The sequence below is a fragment of the Felis catus genome, chromosome D4 (assembly GCF_018350175.1).
Source record: "Felis catus isolate Fca126 chromosome D4, F.catus_Fca126_mat1.0, whole genome shotgun sequence".
NCBI classification, from domain to species: Eukaryota; Metazoa; Chordata; class Mammalia; order Carnivora; family Felidae; genus Felis; species Felis catus.
Genome location: NC_058380.1, coordinates 13,309,529 through 13,331,230, shown reverse-complemented (window position 1 = coordinate 13,331,230; position 21,702 = coordinate 13,309,529). Strand labels below are relative to the sequence as shown.

At 40.6% G+C, this 21,702-nt stretch overlaps 1 protein-coding gene and 1 long non-coding RNA gene across 12 annotated transcripts in view; one reads left to right on the top strand and one right to left on the bottom strand.

Moving 5' to 3' along the window:
• TRPM3 (transient receptor potential cation channel subfamily M member 3) overlaps nt 1–21,702 on the top strand; it is an 804,873-nt gene that overhangs the window by 532,847 nt on the left and 250,324 nt on the right. For all 11 annotated transcript variants that reach the window (XM_019815754.2, XM_045042771.1, XM_003995389.6 and 8 more), the window contains exons 2-3: nt 13,881–13,960; nt 15,312–15,516. In XM_019815754.2, coding sequence (XP_019671313.1) covers nt 13,881–13,960; nt 15,312–15,516 — 285 coding nt within the window. The remainder of the gene's footprint in view (nt 1–13,880; nt 13,961–15,311; nt 15,517–21,702) is intronic.
• LOC123381527 lies at nt 7,232–21,615 on the bottom strand. The gene is made up of 3 exons (XR_006588608.1): nt 21,415–21,615; nt 17,800–18,039; nt 7,232–9,643 (listed from the first exon to the last, which is right to left on the bottom strand). It is a non-coding gene; the product is annotated as an uncharacterized LOC123381527 (long non-coding RNA).

Sequence of the window (21,702 nt, the reverse complement as noted above, 5' to 3'; positions counted from 1 at the left end):
TATTGCTATCAGACATTCATTTTGGTAACAAATATTCAAAGATTGGAATTCTCTACATTAGAGTGAGGCGAGGTGCTATGAAAATAGAGGAGAAAAAAATCATGCTGCCATCCAATGAAACACAAATTGGAGATTAAATCTGTATTTCCGTACTACCTACTGTCATTTTTTATACCTACTTTTGAATTTGTGTTCATTTCTAATCAAATGAAATTTAAATCAAATTTAAATTAATCAAATTTAAATTAATATATTTAGAAAAAGCTAGTATATGTACTTATATCTTCCAGGTCCTAAAATCTTCCATCAAGATTTTGTATTATACAAAGATAAGAATAAATGAAAAAGATACGAGCTTTGGTAGTGAGTATGTAAGAGAAGACAAGGACAGTATTTTGAAGCTAGGCCTAATAAACTTGAACCATATTAAAACTTTCGTACAACATAAGCAGAGGCTGAATTTATGTGGATGGTTTTATTTTCTAGCTAACAATCTAGTAATTAGAGAAAGATGGTTATCAGACAGAAATACACCTATGCTGCATTGACTTAACACCTAATAATTTTTCATCTCCAGAGAGTAATAGGAAGTTTCACATTGACATTGCTGGATCTGTTTGCTTATAACTTACTTCTGATGATGAAAATGAGATTGATTTGATCTCAGTCTCTCCAGTTAAATAATACTTGATTGTTAGGTTTTAGAAAAAAGTACAAATCACAGGCAGTCGAATGATCACCAAGATTTGATTTATCATTTGGTGGTGGATGAGGGAAGAGAACTGGTCTTGAAAACTCTCCCAATGGCAGAACTAGAAATGTCAAATATTAATTAATTGTAATAATGTCTTAATAATACTTGGAATCTTACTGAAACAGAATTAGAACTTCTCATGTGTGCCAGCTTGCTAAACCGGGGGCATTCTTAAGAATGGTTGGCATCTAGTGAGAATTCTTTAAGGGATTATTTATTAATTCAAATCTCCTTATGTACTTTGTCTCAGTAGGCACAAAACCGTGTGCTCTCTGCTACATTTTTGTTATCAAAAGAATAATGGTTCCACGAATTTGCAAAAATTAAAATAAAAAAAAAACCCTCATTTTCAAAACGCCTCTACATGTACTCTGTAGACACTAATGAGGGACTCACAGCAAAGTTGTCAGGTTCTGACTCGCTGAGTCCCCAGCTCTGAGAACTGAGGTTGACCCAAGAGATCACCAAGATTGAGTCATTTCCCCAAGATCACACACATAGTCACCAACAAGCCATGGCTGAGATGCGTATTTCGGGACTCCTGATCAGTCATGCTTCCACCAGGCTCTGCCTCACGACAGCTTTGAATGGATAAAGACAATCAGAATTTTAGAAATAAAATCCCACAGCCAGATTTCGGTCTTTCCCTCGTGAGGATAAAGAGTTTGACCTGAGAACGGAAATCACTCATTGATTAAGATAAATCAGGGGCGCCTGGGTGGCGCAGTCGGTTAAGCGTCCGACTTCAGCTCAGGTCACAATCTCACGGTCCGTGAGTTCGAGCCCCGCATCGGGCTCTGGGCTGATGGCTCAGAGCCTGGAGCCTGCTTCCGATTCTGTGTCTCCCTCTCTCTCTGACCCTCCCCCGTTCATGCTCTGCCTCTCTCTGTCTCAAAAATAAATAAACGTTAAAAAAAAAAAATTAAAGATAAAATCAGTATCTCAGATAAATCAAAATACTTTAAAGTAGTTAGAATAAGAAAACTAAAAATAACTTCAAAATATATATATAAAAATATTTATAAATATATGTAAATATAGGATTACAAATATATTTTAATAATTATAAAATATATTTTAAAAATATATGCAAAATTAAAAGCAAATGTAATATAAAAATATGAATACAACATAAAACAGTAATATGGAATATAGAATATATTATGTATTATAGAGGTAAATATAGAAATATGAATATATATTTGTATGTATATTTTAATGTTTATTTATTTTGAGAGAGAGAAAGCGTGAGCAGGGGAGAGGGGCAGAGAGAGAAAGAGAGAGAGAAAGAGAATCTTAAGCAGGTTCCCCACACAGTACAGAGCCTGATGCAGGAATCGATCCCATGACCCTGGGATCAAGACCTGAGCAGAAATCAAGAGTCAGACACTCAACTCACTGAGCCACACAGATACCTCTATTTGTTTATATCTTAAACTTTATGTATCTATGTGTGTGTATACACACACACACACACACACACACGCACACAGAGGGTGGGACAGAGAAAGGGGACTTGCTTCCTTAGTAGTGAATCCTGATGTGGGAATTCTACAAATACAACTACAGCTACCCATCCATCCTTACCCTCTTCTCAAAGTCTGGTCCTTCCAGGACAAGAGAGGTAAACAAAATAGAAATTAGTCTCTGAATCTATGATGTTATTTGTCACGTAAATTCCACATTTCTACATAACACAAAATGTTTCCATTTCACAACTCAGCCTATTTCTTTGGCTCCTGACAAAGTCAGAACAGCTCAGGAATGAGTAGTAAGGTAAACAGAATTAAGGGCATAAAGGAGGACTTCACCTCGCTCCAGCTCCTCATTTACTTGATAGAAAACAAAGTTGTATTTCCCATGGGAGCAGCCTCCATGAATACAGACCCCCCTATGCCCCACCCCGCCACGATTTGTGCACCCACACTATTACACAGACACTTCTTTCCAACGAATGACTCATCATTTTAAACATCCTGGCTCTTGTGGAGTATGTCATTCTCCTAGTTTTGTTGATCGTGAGTTTTTCTTTCATTTTCTCCTTCTCTGAAGTTTCTCCTATCATTATCTCTTAAAAGACGTACAGCAGTTTTACGGGGTCAGCATTACTGTAGCTCTGTTTTTCTGTCGATGGAGGCAGTCAAGTCCCTGAGAGTATGTATGTGGCTGTTAAGTATTTATGTTACCATCTATGGACACAGCTATTACTTTCAAACAAGTGGCTAATCCTTGACTAAAAATGGGATGCTTTTGAAATAGACATCTACATCCTCATTCAAATTTTCAAGTCTGTTAGGCTTGATGAAGTATGTGTACTTTTGTTAAGATCAGGATGATGACAACATCCTTGTTGCACTACAGAGAAGAAAAAGATCAGCACCCCTAAAATCACCCACAAAATATAAAGAGATGCAGGGTTCACTGTACCCCAATAGGAGCGCAAGACTTTGGGTTTCTCAGGCTAACACAGTAGCTGATGTATAACTTTGGCACGATGCTTAACCTCTGTAAGCCCCAGCTTTTTATTTGGGTAATGGAATTTTATAATACCTGCCTTATGGAGTTCCTGGGAATATTTCATGAAATGCTATTTATGAAAGCATTCTGTGAACTGTAAAATTCTTTATAAGTATGATGTATTATCGCCAAGCAGTGATTAGCTGCTTTATGATGAGGAAACAATTTTCCAAAGAAACATGGAAACATATTTTTAAGTGGTTTATGAAAATGCCTGTGAGATTAACATTCCTATATATATTCGTATTAACGTCTACATAGAAATTTTGAATGTGTTTAAGTATAATTTACACAGCATGACCTATTGATAAAAAATGAGTTTCATTTATAATTGTAAAACATAACTTATTGAATCTTTTCCCAATCTGGTAATAAAAATATAATTTAACTTTATGTTAAGGTGTCTATGATTTAAGTTGTAGAGGCTACAATGTGAATTTTAGTATAAATAATTTCAGGGCACGAAGAATTCTCCCCCAAAGATGATTTATTAAAAAATGAGAGGGGCGCCTGGGTGGCGCAGTCGGTTAAGCGTCCGACTTCAGCCAGGTCACGATCTCGCAGTCCCTGAGTTCGAGCCTCGCGTCAGGCTCTGGGCTGATGGCTCGGAGCCTGGAGCCTGTTTCGGATTCTGTGTTTCCCTCTGTCTCTGCCCCTCCCCCGTTCATGCTCTGTCTCTCTCTGTCCCAAAAATAAATAAAAAACGTTGAAAAAAAATTTTAAAAAAATGAGAAATTGGGGCCCAGTTGGTTAAGCATCTGACTTCGGCTCAGATCATGATCTCATAGTTTGTGAGTTTGAGCCCTGCATTGGGCTCTGTACTGACAGCTCGGAGCCTGGAACCTGCTTCAGATTCTGTGTCTCCGTCTCTTTCTGACCCTCCCCTGCTCGCACTCTGTCTTTGTCTCTCTCTGAAAAATAAATAAACATTAGAAAAATTTTTTAAATAGGAATTGATATTCCCATAGAAACCAGGTTCAAAAATAGAAGGAGGAAGGGACGTGTGGTAGGTGAGGCAGTACCATAACAGACCTGGAGTACTGAGTATTTACAGGGGAAATTGACAATGAATGATTATCAATTTTGACAGGAAAATCAATAATTATAATACCGTATGACTTTTCCCCTAATGGAAGTATGGGTGAGGTACAGAAGTGGAATAGTAGTTGTGGTGATTCATTGTGTCTGGCACTGGGCAGCCGAGCCTGTTAGAATACACAGTACTTTGTACAGAGTCTGGAAGAACGAAGAGGCATTGACTAAGTGTAGAACCCAGAACTTAGCATTTCCAGGCAAATGGGACAGCATATTCAAAGGCTGAGAAGTGTGGAATAACATGGTACATTAGGGGAACAATCAATAATTTAGTTTGCTGGGGCACAATGTGTTCAAAGATTTGGAGGAAAAAGGAGAGATTTTAATAAAGTTACCTCCGAAGCCATTTCCTAAAGGTTTTAATTACCGAACTGACATGATCATGCAGGGGATGGGGAGCCACAGAAGGGTACTGACTGAGGGGTGTTCTAATCGATTATTTTAGGAAGAACATACTGGTGGCAGCACGCTCTGGAGGAAGTTGGCTTTGTGATGTTTCTCTAGCGTTATTTTTACTTTATAGGTCAACTGCAACTCTAAATGTTAGAGACCACAGTGTGTTTATTGTCAAGCATTAGAATGAAAACAAGGAACATTTAAGAAGGATTGTTCCTGTCTTTCCCAAACTCCAGTCACTTTTGTGATACATCGTGATTTTTCTCTGATCTACAAATGATTTTTATTCTAATTTATTAAACATTTTTAACAGACTCATTTTTTTCCCAACTCCAAAAGGGAAAATGCATGTCCCCAGGGAATAGCATTTGTTAAGGTACAGGTTTAGCCACTGCATATATATTATATATTAACATAAACCCAGCTATTAAAAATGCCCATCAAAGGGGTGCCTGGGTGGCTCAGTCGGTTAAGTGTCCAACTTCGGCTCAGGTCATGATGTTGCGGTTTGTCAGTTCGAGCCCTGTGTTGGGCTCTGTGCTGACAGCTCAGAGCCTGGAGCCTGCTTTGGATTCTGTGTCCTCCTCTCTCCCTGCCCCTCCCCTGTTCGTACTCTGTCTCTGCTGGTAACTCTGCTGTTACAATGGCAGAGATAAATGGTGCCACAAAGAGCCTAAATTATTAACCATCTGACCCCTTACAGAAAATGTTTGCTGACTCCCACTCTACATCATGTTCTTTTTGTTGCTGTTGTCAAATGTGGACCTCACAGGAAAAAGTAAATGCTTTGGACATCTTTATGACAGTGAAATAGGCTTTTTTTTTTCATGTCAAGATCTAGTTGCTGCTTGTAGAAAATCTGATTTCCATTTTTAAAATTAATTTAGGTACCAGTGGAAAGTTTTTAGTATATTCTATTTGAGCATGATTTTTTTCTTTAATGATGAATTAGGAGGATGATGTATTCTGCCACTACGTACAGAACAACCATAGTTAGCATTACCCTTGTGGTTTCCTCTTGTTAGTATGCAGATTATATTCTCTGTAAACTACATCTGAAACAGGCTAGAAATGTACCCTGTCAGGAGTTGCATTGTTGGGTGATGCATAAGAGATTCTAAAAAGACCCATATGGACAGTATGGCCGAGAGCTACAAGTCTCTGTGGAACTAATTACCTTCTCAAATCAAAGGGTCCTGGAGATCATCTGCGGCCTCTTGTGAAAGCATCTCTGTGCTGACTTTACCTGGGGCTTCCCTTTCTCTTCAACAAAAATGCTCATGGTTCTAAAGATAATGTTTTTGTCTTTGGTATAAAGTTCGTGGAAGATGCCACATGTTCTGGTCCCTATCAAACATTTCCCTCTATAAAGGAAAAGAAGCAAAAAGAAAATATATATATATATAAGTAAGATGAGAGAGAATAGAGTTAAGAACAATACAAGGGCAGTGTGAATGGGAGGGAATTCAAGATTTAAAGTAAATCAGATGAAGGTTTGAAGTAGCATCTGATGATGAAGGGGGTTGAAGAAAGCTGAAATCTTAAAATATTTCTTACATTGGAGGGATCATCTATAACAAATTCATTCAGTCACACAGATAGTCTACAGCCTACCAGCTTCTTGTCTCTGAAGTGCTTGCCTGCCCACCAACCCTTCTCCTCTTCTCTCTCTCCCATTTCTTGTTTTTTCCTTTTCTTCTCTGATCCCTTCCTTCCCCCACCTCCTTTAAACTCGAGAAGTCTCATCCAGCACCATACAGAAATTTTCTTTCCAACTATTCCCCACTGAGCCCTCTGTGTTTTCTTTCTTTCTTTTTTAATGCTTCCTTATTTTTGAGAGAATCAGAGCATGAGTGGGGGAGGGACAGAGAGAGAGGGAGACATAGAATCGGAAGCAGGCTCCAGGCTCTGCGCTGTCAGCACAGAGCCTGATGCAGGGCTCAAACTCATGAACCATGAGGTCATGACTTGAGCCAAAGTTGGATGTTTAAACAACTGAGCCACCCAGGTGCCACTCTCTATATTTTTAAGTAATCTCTACACACAACCTGGGGCTCAAACTCAAAACCCCCAAGATCAAGAGTCATCCACTCTACCGAGTGAGCCAGCCAAGTACCCTCTCTTTTGACTGAATTCTTCCTAAGTCACTTCCTGAACTACTCTTCTTAGTGAATTCCTGTCATCTTAAGCTTAATAGTTGAAATTTAAGAAATCTGGAGATCAGTCCACAAAGAATTTAGTTTTATGGCTACAAATGTATGGTTAGAGGGGGAAATTTAGGAAAATCTAGAAAAAGAAAAGGAAGAAAATAAAAATTAGTTACAGTTTGGGGCGCCTGGGTGGCTCAGTTGGTTAAGAGTCTGACTTGGGCTCAGGTCATGATCTCCCAGCTTGTGAGTCTGAACCCCGCATCAGGCTCTGTGCTGACAGCTCAGAACCTGGAGCCTCTTCTGATTCTGTCTCCCTGTCTCTCTGCTCCTCCCCTGTTGACACTCTGTCTCTCCCTCTCTCTCAAAAATAAATAAACATTAAAAAAATAAAAAGTTTCCCCTTTAAGTGTATTTCCTACCTATCATGTCTGTCTGTATTTAAAATTTATAATTATTCTTCACCTCCTCTTTTATGCCTGCTTGCCTCACACAAGAATGTGAAAATATGTATTTCTCTATGTAATTAGTTTTCTGAAACTTGATTATGATCATCATCCAACAGCACGAGCCATAGTTCAATTAGCTTCCCCTCGCTGAACTTTTTCCAGTTTTTCTGTGTTATAAATAAAGACGCAGTGAACATCTCTGTGGCTCACATCTCTGGTGATTCCCTGAGAATAAAATGCGTGGGAGTGTTACTGCTGCGTGAAAGGAGGGGGTGCACATTATCAAGGCTGTCACTATTCTGTAGCCAGCTCCTGAAGACAAGTGAAGGGACTTCTCCATCACACATTTAATGCTGAAGCTCAGTCTGATGTTTCACTTGAACGTCTTGCTGATTTTACTGCATCCTCAGTTGAATGTCATTAGGTGGTTTATTGACTCTTGTGTCTGGGGTGAACTTGGTATGTGAGAGACCGGAGTATGAAGGAGATCAATCCTGGAAACAGCAGAGAGGCCAGGAGAAGGCTAAGTATTCCATCCAAGTTTGGAATAAGTCATCCAGTTCACGCTGTGACTGCCAGTCAATGTTCTCTTAACACATACTAGGTATTTTCAGGGAAATAAAAGATCAGAGTGGCATTGCCCTCACAGATTTACAGTCCCTATTGTTGACCATAAATACCAACTCTCTGCTCTGACCTCTTTTTTTTTTTTTAATGTTTATTTATTTTTGAGAGAGAGAGCGTGTGCACGTGCAAAAGAGAGCACACCAGAGCCCGGGAGGGGCAGAGAGAGGGAGAGGATCCCAAGCAGACTCTGCGTGGTCAGTGCAGAGCCTGACTCGGGACTCAAAACCAGGCACCCCTCTGCTCTGGCTTCTCTCTGGAAGGGAGGAGATAAATCCTTTGGAGATGAAATGCTTATATATTTACTTTTTTAAAAAGTATTTTTGCCTTGTTGAAATCAGAGCTCTTTACTCTCCCAATTTGTTCACTTATCTAGTTAAGAACTACTGTTATGTAAAAAATTCACTCTTGGATGATGTTTGAAAGGGACCTTTTTGTGTGAGCCAGAAGCTCCCAGTCAGGCCACCCGAGGCAGACACCATCCTGCCTAACGTCTGCGTCCATGATCTGGAATGGTCCCGGCTCATCTCTTTTTCATAGGGAAACAGGAGAGTGTAGGTTTCCAGTCACACATTTGCAATTGTCAGGGAGGGGCCAAGGATGAGAGGTGTGATCAGACAAGTCTTATCATTTTATTGACATTTTAGAAGTTGTGGAAAGACGCTGACAAAGTCCAACTTTATTCTACTTGTGCTCCCTTTCAGGGACCAGACCAGTCCTTTGAAACATTCAGAGTTTTTAGCAGTTCCTCTTTAAAGAAATGCTATCATTCCATTCTTTGGGGAGGAATGAACAATGCCCCTTGTGTGTTGGAACCACTCAGAGCATTAATACACTGTTTCTTTAGAAGGATTTGCTTTCCCAAGTTGAACTTTTCAGAACTCAGAACACCTTATCACACTTGCAGAAAGCTTCTCTCTGAAAATGGAAAAAGCCAAGGGGGGAGAGCCTGTCAGGACTTGTGCCAGTTAAATCCGATCTCTCCGGGGATTTGTTTTTCTTCTGGCGTCAGATTAGATGTTCAAATCAAGCAGTATTTGAGGGCTGCAAGGGAATGTCCATGGGATTCTTAGTGAGGCTAATCCCAAAGCGGCACATTCCAAGGGGCTAATCTGCCCAAGTTCATTGCTTACTTGAAACGTCTCTTGGGGGAAGAGCTGGGCAAGTGGCTTTTTTTCCAGTGGGCGGTCATAAGAGCATTATTAACGGGATGACCAGCCCCAGACGCAGCGAAATGAAAGCAACAGGCACCGCTTGTGAGACTGTCCCTGCCGCCACCCAAGAGTCAGTGCTCAGGTAAAATGATTTCCGCTCGTTTTCTTCTTGTTCAGCCTCCCAGGAGTGGATGGGGGTGGGGGGTGGCCTGCAGGAAGACCAAAGGAATGCCCAGGGAGATGCTGAAGGAAAGCAAAAGTCAAAAATGAACCTAGGCATGCAGTACCTTTGGGTCTTCGGGGTTTTGTTCTGATCAGGACAGAGTGTACATTTGAAACAGGAGAGTCTCCAAAGAAGGAATATAGTGACGTTTCACTTGTAATTTGTTCCTCTGAAGTTAGTGAATTTTTTTCTCTTCTAATCTTGTGGTTACTGGTCTGGGTTGTTGTCGTTCTGTTAAGTTATCCGGCTCTAGGGTGGATTGCGGTAGCACTTTCCAAGACATTCTGGAGACAGATTGAGTAAGATTTAGTACATACTCGATGTATGTGCTTGTAAACCAGTCCTGCCTGGAGAAGTTCTTGATTCTGGAGCTGGTGGGGAGTCGGAAGTAAGAAGCATCAGAGTAATTTGGGGAATTAATGTTTGTAGCAGAGCCTTTGTGAGAAAGAATTGAAACGTGCCTAAGTGAAATAACTTAATCTTTTTTTTTCTTTTGAAGGCAATATTTACAGCTTTTGTTTGCTTGTTTCTATCATTTTTATTCTTTACTGACTGTACACTTTACTTTCAAAGTTAGTACTTTACTCTTTGAGGGTAATCATTATACTTTGTTCAAAATGTGAATGTCCTCATTTTTGCTTTCAGTACTATTTCCTTTAATTATTAGCCTTTGAAACCACTTCCCTGTTACACATCACACATGACTGATAATGCAGAAAGACAAGAAAGAAAATAGCCCTTCACAAGCTCAGTCATGGCGATGTGACCATTCTACCTTTAGAAAAGAACGTACAAAGTGGCTTTCTAAGGTCTGGTAGAAGCCATCTTTTCTAAGCGTACACGAGACTTCCGAAGGATATTTAAAAATAAAAGATTTTAGGGCGTAGTGTCCATTGAAGTTTTGCATTAGAAGAGAATTAAAGGGTCAATGAGAAACATGGCATGTCAAAACTATTTCATGCTTTCTAACAACAAGGATAGCCATTCTGAGCTAACTAACTTGGATTCTGAGGGCAAGTATGAAACTCACACAGAGCAGTTCAAAGCCTTGGGACAAAAGAAAAGGGAATTAGTTTAGGGAACAAGTTAAACCATGATTATACTTCAAATTTGCCTTCTCCAAGAAAATAACTTTAAAAATCTAAGATCTACCCACACTGAAAACCTGAATAAAAAGCACAATAGAGCAAAGCCCACAGTAGAGCGTAGTCAGTTATTCATATACTTTGTAGAATTCCTAATTCATGTGTTTTACATGCATTCTTTCTATTATGTATTATAGATTTCTTCTTAAAAAAAAGAATCCAATTCAATTATGAATGTTGGAGATATTTTTTTATATTACATTTCCTCCCCTGCCCCTGCAATTTTCCATGCCTTTACGAGGGGAATTGTTAATCTGCTTGTAATAAACTGGAAACTGATGTTCATTCCTTTTGCTAACAGTGAGGTAGGTTTTTCACCTTTGAAAAGGCAATGAGGGTGCTAAACTGCAACAAGTCACATTATTTTTAGAAACTAAGTAGAGTCGGCAACTCTATGTAGTATTTCTGAGTAGAACTTGCAGGACCATCCAAGTTGAAACTGGGATCCATGAGTGAGAGAAATAATCAAGGTGCCCTTGAAAAGTCTAATTCATCTGCCATGGTCCTCCCTCTTCTCATGTTGTGAATCCAGTTGTAATTACATTTCTTTGTTAGAGGATCATTTGTTATAATGATCCTCCTTCTTTTACTTCTTGCTCCTATTACACGGTCTTCCTAATCTCCCACCCCAGTCCTTTATCCTAAGGGGAGAGGTAGAACAGATAGTGGAGGGTTTATGACTCTACGTGTGAGGATAGAAAGAGGGAAAGATCCAAGTATGAGCTGGTTCTAAGCTATGCCTCTAGGAGTCCAGCACTGTCCAAATACCAAGGAGCTCCCAGGCATGCCCAGATGGCACTGCCCAGATCAAGGGTATTTAGTATCAATAATGTGTGATTTGGAGAGGCAGTTTAGCAGACTGGGTAAGAAGAGTATGAACTCTGGAGTCAGACTGTCCAAGTTTAAACTTGGTGCATCTCTCTACCTCAGTTTCTTCAATGGTAAAATGGATATCATAGTAGCACGTCCTTCATGGCATTCTTATGAGGCTGTATGGAGATGATACATGTATATGGCACAATTCCAGGCACATGATGAGCCCTTCATAATATTAAGTATCGAGTGCCTACTGAGTTCCAGGTGTTCTCCCTGAATCAGGTGCTTCAGTAAATACAACAATGCTCTGAAGTAGCTATCATTATCTTTATGTTATAGAAAAGACTCGGGGAAGTTCAATAACTATTCTGTATACCTTGTTAGTGGTCAGCTAGGCTGATCATCCTCCAGGCAGAGAGAGATCAAACGAGGTCAGTTCTGTTAGAGCAGGGTTCATAGTGCTCTTGTCTGAATGTATGTCAGAACTTTTAGTACCAGAACCAACCCAGCGGTCCCTTTTCTTAAAATGAAACATGGTACCCAAATAATAATGCTAACAACTCAGTGTGTCAGCTATTATTATTGTGCCCATTTTATAGATCAGAAAAGCTGAGGCCCCCCAAAATTATGTGACTGTGTCCATGCTGTAGAGTCCCACTCATGCCACTTTTTCTAACAGCAGAACTCACACTGTATTCATGATACTGCTGTGTCTCGGGGAGTATTGATTAGCACTCCCCCAAATTTGCAGATGCTTCCCCAAAAGATCCTTCTGAATTCTAGCCAAAGTGATCCACAAAGAAGAAAGGAATTACACTCTCCCTTTTCTGCTCCCCGAGGTGTAGAGAAAGTTGGTTTCAAATGTCCAGTGAGGAATATTTTTACCGTCTGTCTGCCAAGAGATGTTATCAATGAAAGTATTCAGTGTCTAGGAGAAATCACAGCCTATGAATAGTTTAACTTACAGGCTTTTCACAAAGATCAAGCCTGGTTATCTACGCCATTCAGCTCATCTCTGTTGCAAAGATGCAGCCACTGGCTTTTCCTATATATTTGAGAAGAAAAATTTCCGTGAACAGACACTGGGGCCTTTCTCATGCCTAGCTGACAAACAGAACTGCAAATGTTACCTTCCTGGTGTGAGGAGGTGTGAGGAGGTGCACCTTCCAGGTGCAGAGGGCCACCTGGACCCAGGGATCTCTGAGACAGGATGGGTGCTCCTCTTCATGTAGACGGTGCATAAACACAAATGTGACCGTGTGACCACTTGTGACCATGACTGAAACAGGATGCAGCTCCTTTGTACCCCACAGGCGTCCCCCATGTTGCTACTTTTACAACGTGCTTTGTCATATGAGGTAACCATGGCCTTCACTGCTGCGTGCTTACATAGACTCCCATCACAAGAGAGGAGAGAGATGCAAGACTAAGGATTGAGAGCAAATGAGAACTTCGCACAGTTTATACAGATGTCTAGGTCCTTGGCAGAGTCAATATCAATTAGGGCCACACATGGTGGTTTGTAACAGTCAACGCTGGTCACTGAGGCCAAGCAAATCACTAAGTTGCACTTCGGGCCTGTATATTTCAAGGGTATGAATTTAGCCCTAATACTGTGTTAGAGAAAAGATGATGTCATGTAGAAGTAATAGGATGCTCCAACAACTTCCCTCTTAAATGCTTGGAGAAGGAATCTTCTGAGTAGTTTATAGGATCTCACGGGAGACTCCTCTACTCTTTCCAATGCTGGTAAAAGCTGCCTGATGGACACTATGCTTGGGAACAAAGATAGTACAGTTTGCTGGAACTTCCTTTATCCTTCTGGGAACCAATCTCAGTGGCTGGACTTCTGGGCAGACAGTCCCAACAATGCCCATTCTAAGAAGCTGTATTTCCTGTACTTAAAGACATGGGGAAATGAAAAGAAAAGAAAAAGTGCTATCTTCCTTCCTTCCTTCCAAAGGCATTACCTGTGAAATTTCTGACTGTGATAAAGACATTTATCTTCCTATGTTTCCATTTCCTTTTTCCCCTTCTGTATTTAAGCACTGCTAATTTGGATCTTAGGAAAAACATCATGATGGATTAGGGCTCTTGAGTTATATAATTCTCTTACCATTTCTCTTTCTTTGTATAAAAAAAAAATTGAATGGAAGTGTTAGCCACGAGAACTTCATACTTATTCACATATATTTCTTCCCATCACTGAATATTTGTTAGGTACAGGAATATAAGCATACTGCTCTGTGTTTTTCATTATCTCCGTAACTAGCATTGTTTTTCTGTTCTTCAAAAAAACTTTAAGAATCTGTATAAGTTTCCATCACTAACCACTTTTTTTATAATGGTCCTTTTCTTTGACTCAATATTATAATGTTAACCTAGTCAACAGGTTCTGGCAGTCATTGGTTTTTGTTATATGCAGTGTTTATGTTTGAAGTAACTATCATTTCAATTCAGTTTATGAGATACTGAATCATGATGTAATTATGAAATTGTTGCTTCCTACTCAAAAATACTTGTGGGTTATATTCACCTCTTCTTTTTTTTTTTTTTTCAGGCTCAGAAATCCTGGATAGAAAGAGCATTTTATAAAAGAGAATGTGTTCACATCATACCAAGCACCAAAGACCCCCATAGGTAACCTTGCTGTCTCTATAATAAAGTGAGAACACAGAGTAGCAATTATGGGAACAAAACTATAATAGTAATCACTATGCAGTACAAGGGAACCAATGTCAAATTAAAGATCATTTTTTTTAATCGTTGCTGGACATCTCTGAAGCAATCTTATATGTATACACCATATAATGTGTTGCACCTGCAGTTAATTCTCTAAGAGCCTGTACAAAATAACAGATACCCCATTGGGAAGGAATTAATCGCTGTCTATAAGTGGGCTATATATATTTTTAGTATGGTTATTCGTTTTCCCTTTTAAGCATTTCATCAAAATGCTTAGTTTGTACCAATATTCCCTGCCATAATGAAAAGGTATTTTTAAATAAAAGACTCCTAGAAGGTTACTAATTAGACTGCAGACCTTCAGATTTCTGTCCAAGTACGTTTTTAATATCCTACTAATCTTACCTTTAGCTATCCTACTTACCTTCCTGGTTTTGCCTTAAAGATTAACAGCATATTAGGTAGGAAGCATTTGGGATGAAATAACATATGACTGTCTGGAAATGCCTTTGTGAAAAGGCCATATAATCAAGTAACTTAAAATATAGACTATAAAGTCCTATAGACTAGCTGTGTAACCTTGAGCAAATTACCTAACCTTCAAAACTGCACTATTTTACTCCTAAAAGGAATGTCATATTATTAGTATTTAATAAATGATAACCATATATCAGTATTGTCATTAATAGTTATAATCGTGGTACTAGTGAAGCATGAAGCATATGTATCAGTATTATAATGGTGGTGGAAAAGTATGAAAGACATTTTCATGATGTAAGTAGTAAATTTTGTTTTCAAAGATCTTGCAAATAATATTTCCATTATTTCAGGAACGCTTAAGCTGTAGGTTTTTATTCTTAGTATTGGATATTTGACAGTGAATGTCAATTGGGGAAAGACAAGTTAGGTTGTGACTCACATATGAGTGAGAGTCCTTATTTAAATGTGCATATTAAAATTCTCCCCTCAAAGCTGTGCAGTGGCCTTTGTGCAAGATTTGATAGATGGGAGGAGTGAGAAGTAGAAAAATCTATAGGACTTTTGTTTGCAGGCTCCAATCCTAAACAGTATGGCAGGTGTGGAAGGGGTGGGTGGCAAAGGCCAGGAGGCATGTTACAGCTTATACAGCTGAAGGAAAATGAAAATGGGCAGAAAAGATCTCTGTTGGGTAAATCCTGGGCTCACTATTTGCCTGGTATAGCCGTATTGTGGGATTCTGCCTAAGAATGGATTGGCTCACTATGGTTTGTAGATTTCTCCAGTAATGGCTGATCCAGGGGGTTCGCTTTGACCTCTTATGTTGCAGGTGTTGCTGCGGGCGTCTGATTGGCCAGCATGTGGGCCTCACTCCCAGCGTCTCCGTTCTTCAGAATGAGAAAAATCAAAGTCGCCTCTCCCGAAATGACATCCAGTCGGAGAAGTGGTCCATCAGCAAGCACACTCAACTCAGCCCCACGGATGCTTTTGGGACCATTGAGTTCCAAGGAGGTGGCCATTCCAACAAAGCCATGGTAATCAGAAAACCCTTCAGTTGCTTCCCAAGTTCTATCTCATGTCCTGTAAAGGTGTGGTGAAGAGCTGGAGGTTTAGTCTTTGGGCTTAATCCCTTCTGCCAGGTCTTGGCTGGGCAGTCAGCTCTCACGACCTTGCCCCTGTGCATTTCTTCTCTCTTCTGTAGAATGGGGGAAAGAAAACCTTCCTCCTAGGATTTTTTAAATAATTAATACTATATCAGACCGTGACTATTGCTATTGTTAATAGTAACAAGAAGCTTTCTATAGTGATCCACTATTTATTACTTTCTGGGTCTCATCCATTAAAGCATGTTTTTCTATCTCCTTCGATTTAAAAAAAAAATCTTACCTTTAAGTCTCTGTTTTGTCCTATTAGTAGCTAGCATTTCTCTCAATTCAAGGTAGAAATGATCATCCCAGACTATTTCCTTCCCTGTTCTAACAGAGATCTTGCCACCTAAAGTGAGTGCTTTTGCTCTAAGCAGCTGTGTTCAATAATGTTCCCAGTAGAAGAACTCCATATGAAAAGCATTTTGTTTGAAAAAAGAGGCTTTAGGAAATAATACAAATTTTACTTCTAAGAGTTGTTGCTTCTAAATTTCAGCTTTCATCATGAACCTCTCCCTACTTGGCTGACAGATTTTGCCAGGAGAAAAATATACCATATGTTTTTAGAAATTCTAGAAATGCTCTATTTCATAAAGCTTGTTTCTAACAGAGAGTTGGTTGAGGGTGGGACAGTTGGAGGTAGCTGCTCTCAGGCACACCCCAAAGTTTTCCAAGTTTGGAGAGGAGATTTTGCTTCGAGAAGCATACTGCAAAATTCGAGGGAAGTCACTCCACACTAGTTATAGTCTAAAAACGGGCAGGAGAGCCACCCCTCTGACCTCTTTCTTCTCGCCTTCCTCCTCCCCCTTGCATCTTTCCCCACTCTTGTAGGATTTTCTTCACCAAGAATGGCTGACTGCACTATTCTCACAGTATTTCCTTAAGAAAATCAATTCTGAACTGTACGTTACAGTGAAAACAATTTTGAGCAATGTATTGGGAAGAAGAGGGTGCTGGGTACAGCCTGGGGGAAAAGTGGGAGGGGGTGGTGGTTAGTCTTGGCCTATACAGAACCAAGGGCAGTGGAGATCTGGCAACTTTCTCATCCACCCAAGGGATGTTTTCAGCTACACAAAGTCATGAAGGGTCCCCAACTCAGCGTAATTCCCATTCACAGTATGGAATGGAACATACACACCATGCATTAATTAAAAGTCATGCCAGTTCACACTATAAGAAAAGTGCTCAAAAAAAAAAAAAAAAGAAGAAGAATCATAGTAAGTAGTAGTAGCAGTAGTTAGTAGAAGAAGAGTGAAGGGATGGAAATGGATCCATGGAGGGCCCAAGTTCTTCACTGGAAATACAATACGATAATGTTGAGAATGAAGTGACTAGCCTCCCCCTCCCGCCCCCACAAAAAAAGCCAAGTGCTGTAGATGAGGAGGTGGCTTAGCAGACAATACCATCATAGAGTGGCACACCCAGTGATGTCATAGAGTGCTTGAATGGTGACCCGAGGCTTTGTGCCCCATGTCGCACAGCTGATAAATGTGGGTTTTTTTTAAGTTTACTTATTTATTTTGAGGGGGGGAGAATAAATGAATATGTAGGGGAGGGGCAGAGAAACAGGGAGAGACAGAGAATCCCAAGCAGGCTCTCCACTGTCAGCACAGAGCCTGACCTGGGGTTCAGACTCATGAACCATGAGATCATGACCTGAGCCAAAGTCAGATGGTTAACTGACTGAGCCACCAAGGTGCCCCCACAGGATGGATGTTTATTATGATATTTAATGGCAGAGGAAAAACCTGAAGAGGCACATCTTTCACTATGCTCTTCAAGTGTGAACACATAGGACATCAAACTTTGCAAGCCCTCCCCAAGCCCCACATAGCTCTGTGAAACCCAGAACTATCTGTTGGCAATCGGGTTAGGCACGGTCTACTACATGAGTTTGTAGAGCCCAGTGTAAAATGAAAATGTAGGCCTCCAGCAGGGGCAGGGAAAGCAATCCCCCTTCCCATGGCCAACAACCCCAACACACATTGGACAGGCAACAGTCCAAGGAACTGCTGTCTCTGTAGTGGGGCAGGCTCAATATCTGGTGTGGGTGAGATATGCCACAGAATCACCTGTGAAACACACCAGGGCCCTGCCAACCTAAGGCAGGGACAGCTATGTCCTTGCTCTGTCCTGAAATGCTGCACGGAAAACACCCAACCCACTCCTCACCTTGCCTGTGCTCACGTCCCAGGCAGGGATGGAGGGTGATGATGGAACAAAACCCCATTGCTTCCCCAGGCGACATTGTGGAGGGAAGGCTAGAGTGGCCAGGACATCAGAGGTGGGAGCAGATGGTCAACATCCCCTGCCCCAGGGAGGCAGCAGGAGGCAGGATGTGGGACCATGGACCACATGTGAGCCAAGGCTCCGAGCCCTCTGCACAGGCTCCACTGCCCCATCAGACTTTACCTACAAAACACAAATTCCAGGCTAAAATTGTTAAGAATTCCAAGAAAGCAAGTGCAGAGCACTAAACCCTAAGCACTGCCTTTCTGAGCGGTGTGACAATGCTGGTCACACACCCTTGAAGCTAACACTGAGACTGGGTCTCACCTATACTAGATGCTGTCATGGCAGTCACTGTGAGGACAAACCTTTCTTTAAGAGTCTAATCAGCCAAATGAGGGCCAGTTTTCTTCCTTTTTTTTTAACAACCAAATATTTAACAAGTGGGAGTCCCCACTATTCAGACACAATGAGCATTTTGTCCACTTGGAATACTTGCCCTTAGATTATTCTGAGTCTCCTGTCTAAACAAAGGGGTGGAGCTGACAGCCGGTCAGATGTCTTGTTTTATCAGGCAGGATGGTTGTTTTGTGCCAACCTGTGCCTTCCTTACTTCTCCCCTCCCCCCACCCCGCAACAAACTGGCACACAAAGGGAAAAGTCAGCAACTACTGTCTGTTAAAGAATATCAGTCTTCAGATGGGGAGGACATGGTTAAACATTCACCACGATTGAAATGAAACAGGTCAACTAACTTCACGTCTTTGATCCCTGTTCCTGACCAAAATATTTGAAAGTTGAGATGGTTTTTAACTCTAAAAACTCTATAGAGGTCAGATTAACTTTGACCCTTACTATTGGGAAAAAAAAAGACCATTAATTTTTTCCTTCAAGACAGCCCAAGATGAGGTGCTTGGGTCTTCAAAATGCCATTGTGGTCTGGACACAGTGTGAGGCAGAATCTGCCAGCGTTTGGTAGAAGTTTCAGTTGGAGAGAAGAGAATCTTTATTAACATGTGCTGGGCCACGTGGGAGCCATATCTGCTCAGGAACATTATGCACGTGTGTTGTCACATAGGCAGTATAGCAGCATGTCAAGGAGCTTTGGTCACCAAAGATGCTTGAGGGGATTGATGCAGTGGTTCTCTGCTTGGAGGCTCACGGTAGCCTGTGGGCCACTACCAACGTCCATAGCCACGAATCACACCCAGAGAGTCTCCCTCATTGGTCAGGGATAGAACTTGGGCATCTTAAGTATTTGAAAAGCTAGCCAAGTTATTCTATTCAAAAAGGCTTAAAAAGTGCTAAATAATCTCACTCTCTCTACCTGTATTATAGATGAGGCAACTCAAGCCCAGAGAAATTAAATTGTTTTCTGAGAGCTCCTCCTTTATTCCACGACAAAGATAATTCTCAAACCTGGGCTGCTCAGGATTGCCCATGAGTTCTATTTCTTCTCTGTCGTGTATGCTTGGTGTAGTCTATAGGAGATGTTTCGAAGGGAAGCTAATTACTATTATTTTTCTAGCTCTTTTATAAGGGTCTTGAGAACTTTGTAGTGGAATTATAAAATTACTCTTATTTGATGAGGTTAATTAAACTCAAAAGCTGTGAGCAGGAGGAAGTCTTTGTAACATTACATCCTAGGTTAGTAGAACCATTTTCTGAGCCTTTCCTAGCACTTTGTGGTATTCTGTCCTCAATTCCCAGGCTCGTCGAGCCTGGGAAAGTACAATAGCAATGAATCCAGCATCTCTCTCCTTTTGCAGAGAAATAGTGATCCAGGAAGGAGGCCCTCATAATTGATAGGGAGTGAAGAATCCTTCCTCCCTTTCTTCTCGGCACCAAGCCACGTCCTACCAAATTGCATGCCCCAAATGTCATCCCTGGCAGTTCGTTCAAATACCTCATAAGAGTGAAAACGTGAGGACCAAGGAAGAAGATAGTGAGATACTAAAGCTCTGGGTGAGACATTGTCTTCCTAGCGTGAGCGCCAGGTAGCTTTTTAAAACTAATTTAGGGAGCAGTAGGAAGATGGCCCCAAAACAGACACTGGGTCCTCTCTCAGAGACTCTTCTTTATCTGGGGCTACAGCTATAAGTTATTTAGAAAAGATGACAGTGCTGGACTTGATTATACAGAATCGTATTTGCTACTAATCATCTCTTCCAATTAACGCTGAGCCGTCTTGTGGAGCAGGTAAGTATCACCTAATTAAGGACTTGTATTTAAACCTCTCAAGTCATTCGCATAATTATCTTCAGGTTTTCCCTTGCTAGTTACTCTGCTTATTAGATCGGGTTGAGCCCCTTTTATAGTTTTTGTATAATTTAGATAATTATTCCTATGCCTCATTGTCACACTTAAAGCTCTCACTGTTGAGTGTGAAAGCCTTATTCTCTGAGCACTGCCAGTGGGAGGGAGGGTGAGAGGGAGGCAGGAGGTTCCAGGTTGCTGGGGACACCCCAGGGAGTGAAGAGTCTGTCAAGAGCGAGGCATCTACCGTCTTATACTCTTTAAACACTTCAGGATTGAATTTGATTTTTTTAAAAATGTCTGTCTTTGCATTATGCAAATTTAATCTGGGAATCGTCACTGATTGACACATACCAACTATGAAATTAAATGAATTCTATTTTACAGAATAAAAGAGCCGATCACTAGACTATGGCTAGCTAAACAGCTTTACATAAGCGTTCATATCATAAGATATCATAAGATATTTGAGGGGTTTGGTAATTGTTCCCTTGATTTCCACTTTCCGCCTTTTAATCTTTAGGCCGCTGCATTAGCAGTACCTTGGGAAGTCCTTTCTGAAACTGAGACTAAAACTAGAAATTATCACTCAGACTACTGGTCCCAACACAGACCTGTAGGAAAAGAAGGAAAGAACCAACTTTCCTCTGAGAAACCCATCTTGCCTCTAGAAAATTCCCATCTCCTTGCCTCTACCAAATTTTATGCTATATAATTCTGGCAGGAAATGCAGAGACCACCCCCTTGAGATCTACTTCTATCTCAGTGAAGTTTTATATTACTAAACCTTCAGCTTTGGCTTATCAGCCAGCACCACTGACCTGGAAACACCCGGTATCTAACATCGAGAAATCACAAAAACAATACAGAATAAATTACAATGGCACTTTCATTCCCAAAGTTTTGTGGGTCATCAAACCAGGAATGCAGTAACCAGTGACACGACACATTTGTTTTCCAAGTATTTTCATTCTAGGGAATTGTACATGCATTGAACCACCACGAGTATTAAACTCTCACTGCAAAACTAACCACACCAGAGACTTAGAGAGTCAGTATCAGCAAAATTATCTTAGCAGTCTGATATGACATGGTCTCCTTGGCCACAGCTTTAATTAAAAGTACTCATTTAAGAATGTGGCTACAAGAATGAAAAAAATAAAATGATGCTTATCACATTTCTCAACATAAAGAAAACTAGGCCAGATTTCCCCCTACAGCCTGGGAAGAAAAGCTTTAAAAGTAAGCGTTCAAATAGAGTTAGCAGTGGTAATTCCATTACTCTGAACAAGCGCTACTCACAAATACCACTCGATAATTTCCCAGAAGTAGAGATGGCTTTGCAGTATTAGGATTTGTCATTTATCGTTTCCAGGAGTGTAGCCAGGTTTATCATTCTGCAGCTTTTCCATGTTCATTTAGACAACTGGGCAAAGTTACGTGAGTAAAAATTTAAGGCTGAAGAGGTCACTCGTTCATTATCAGAGCCAAATTGTTCCACCCACTCTCAAGTCCAGAATACCACAAGGAGAATTATTACATCCTAAGTAAACAGCCCCAGCCTTCTCTGAGTAGTAACAACTATTTCTC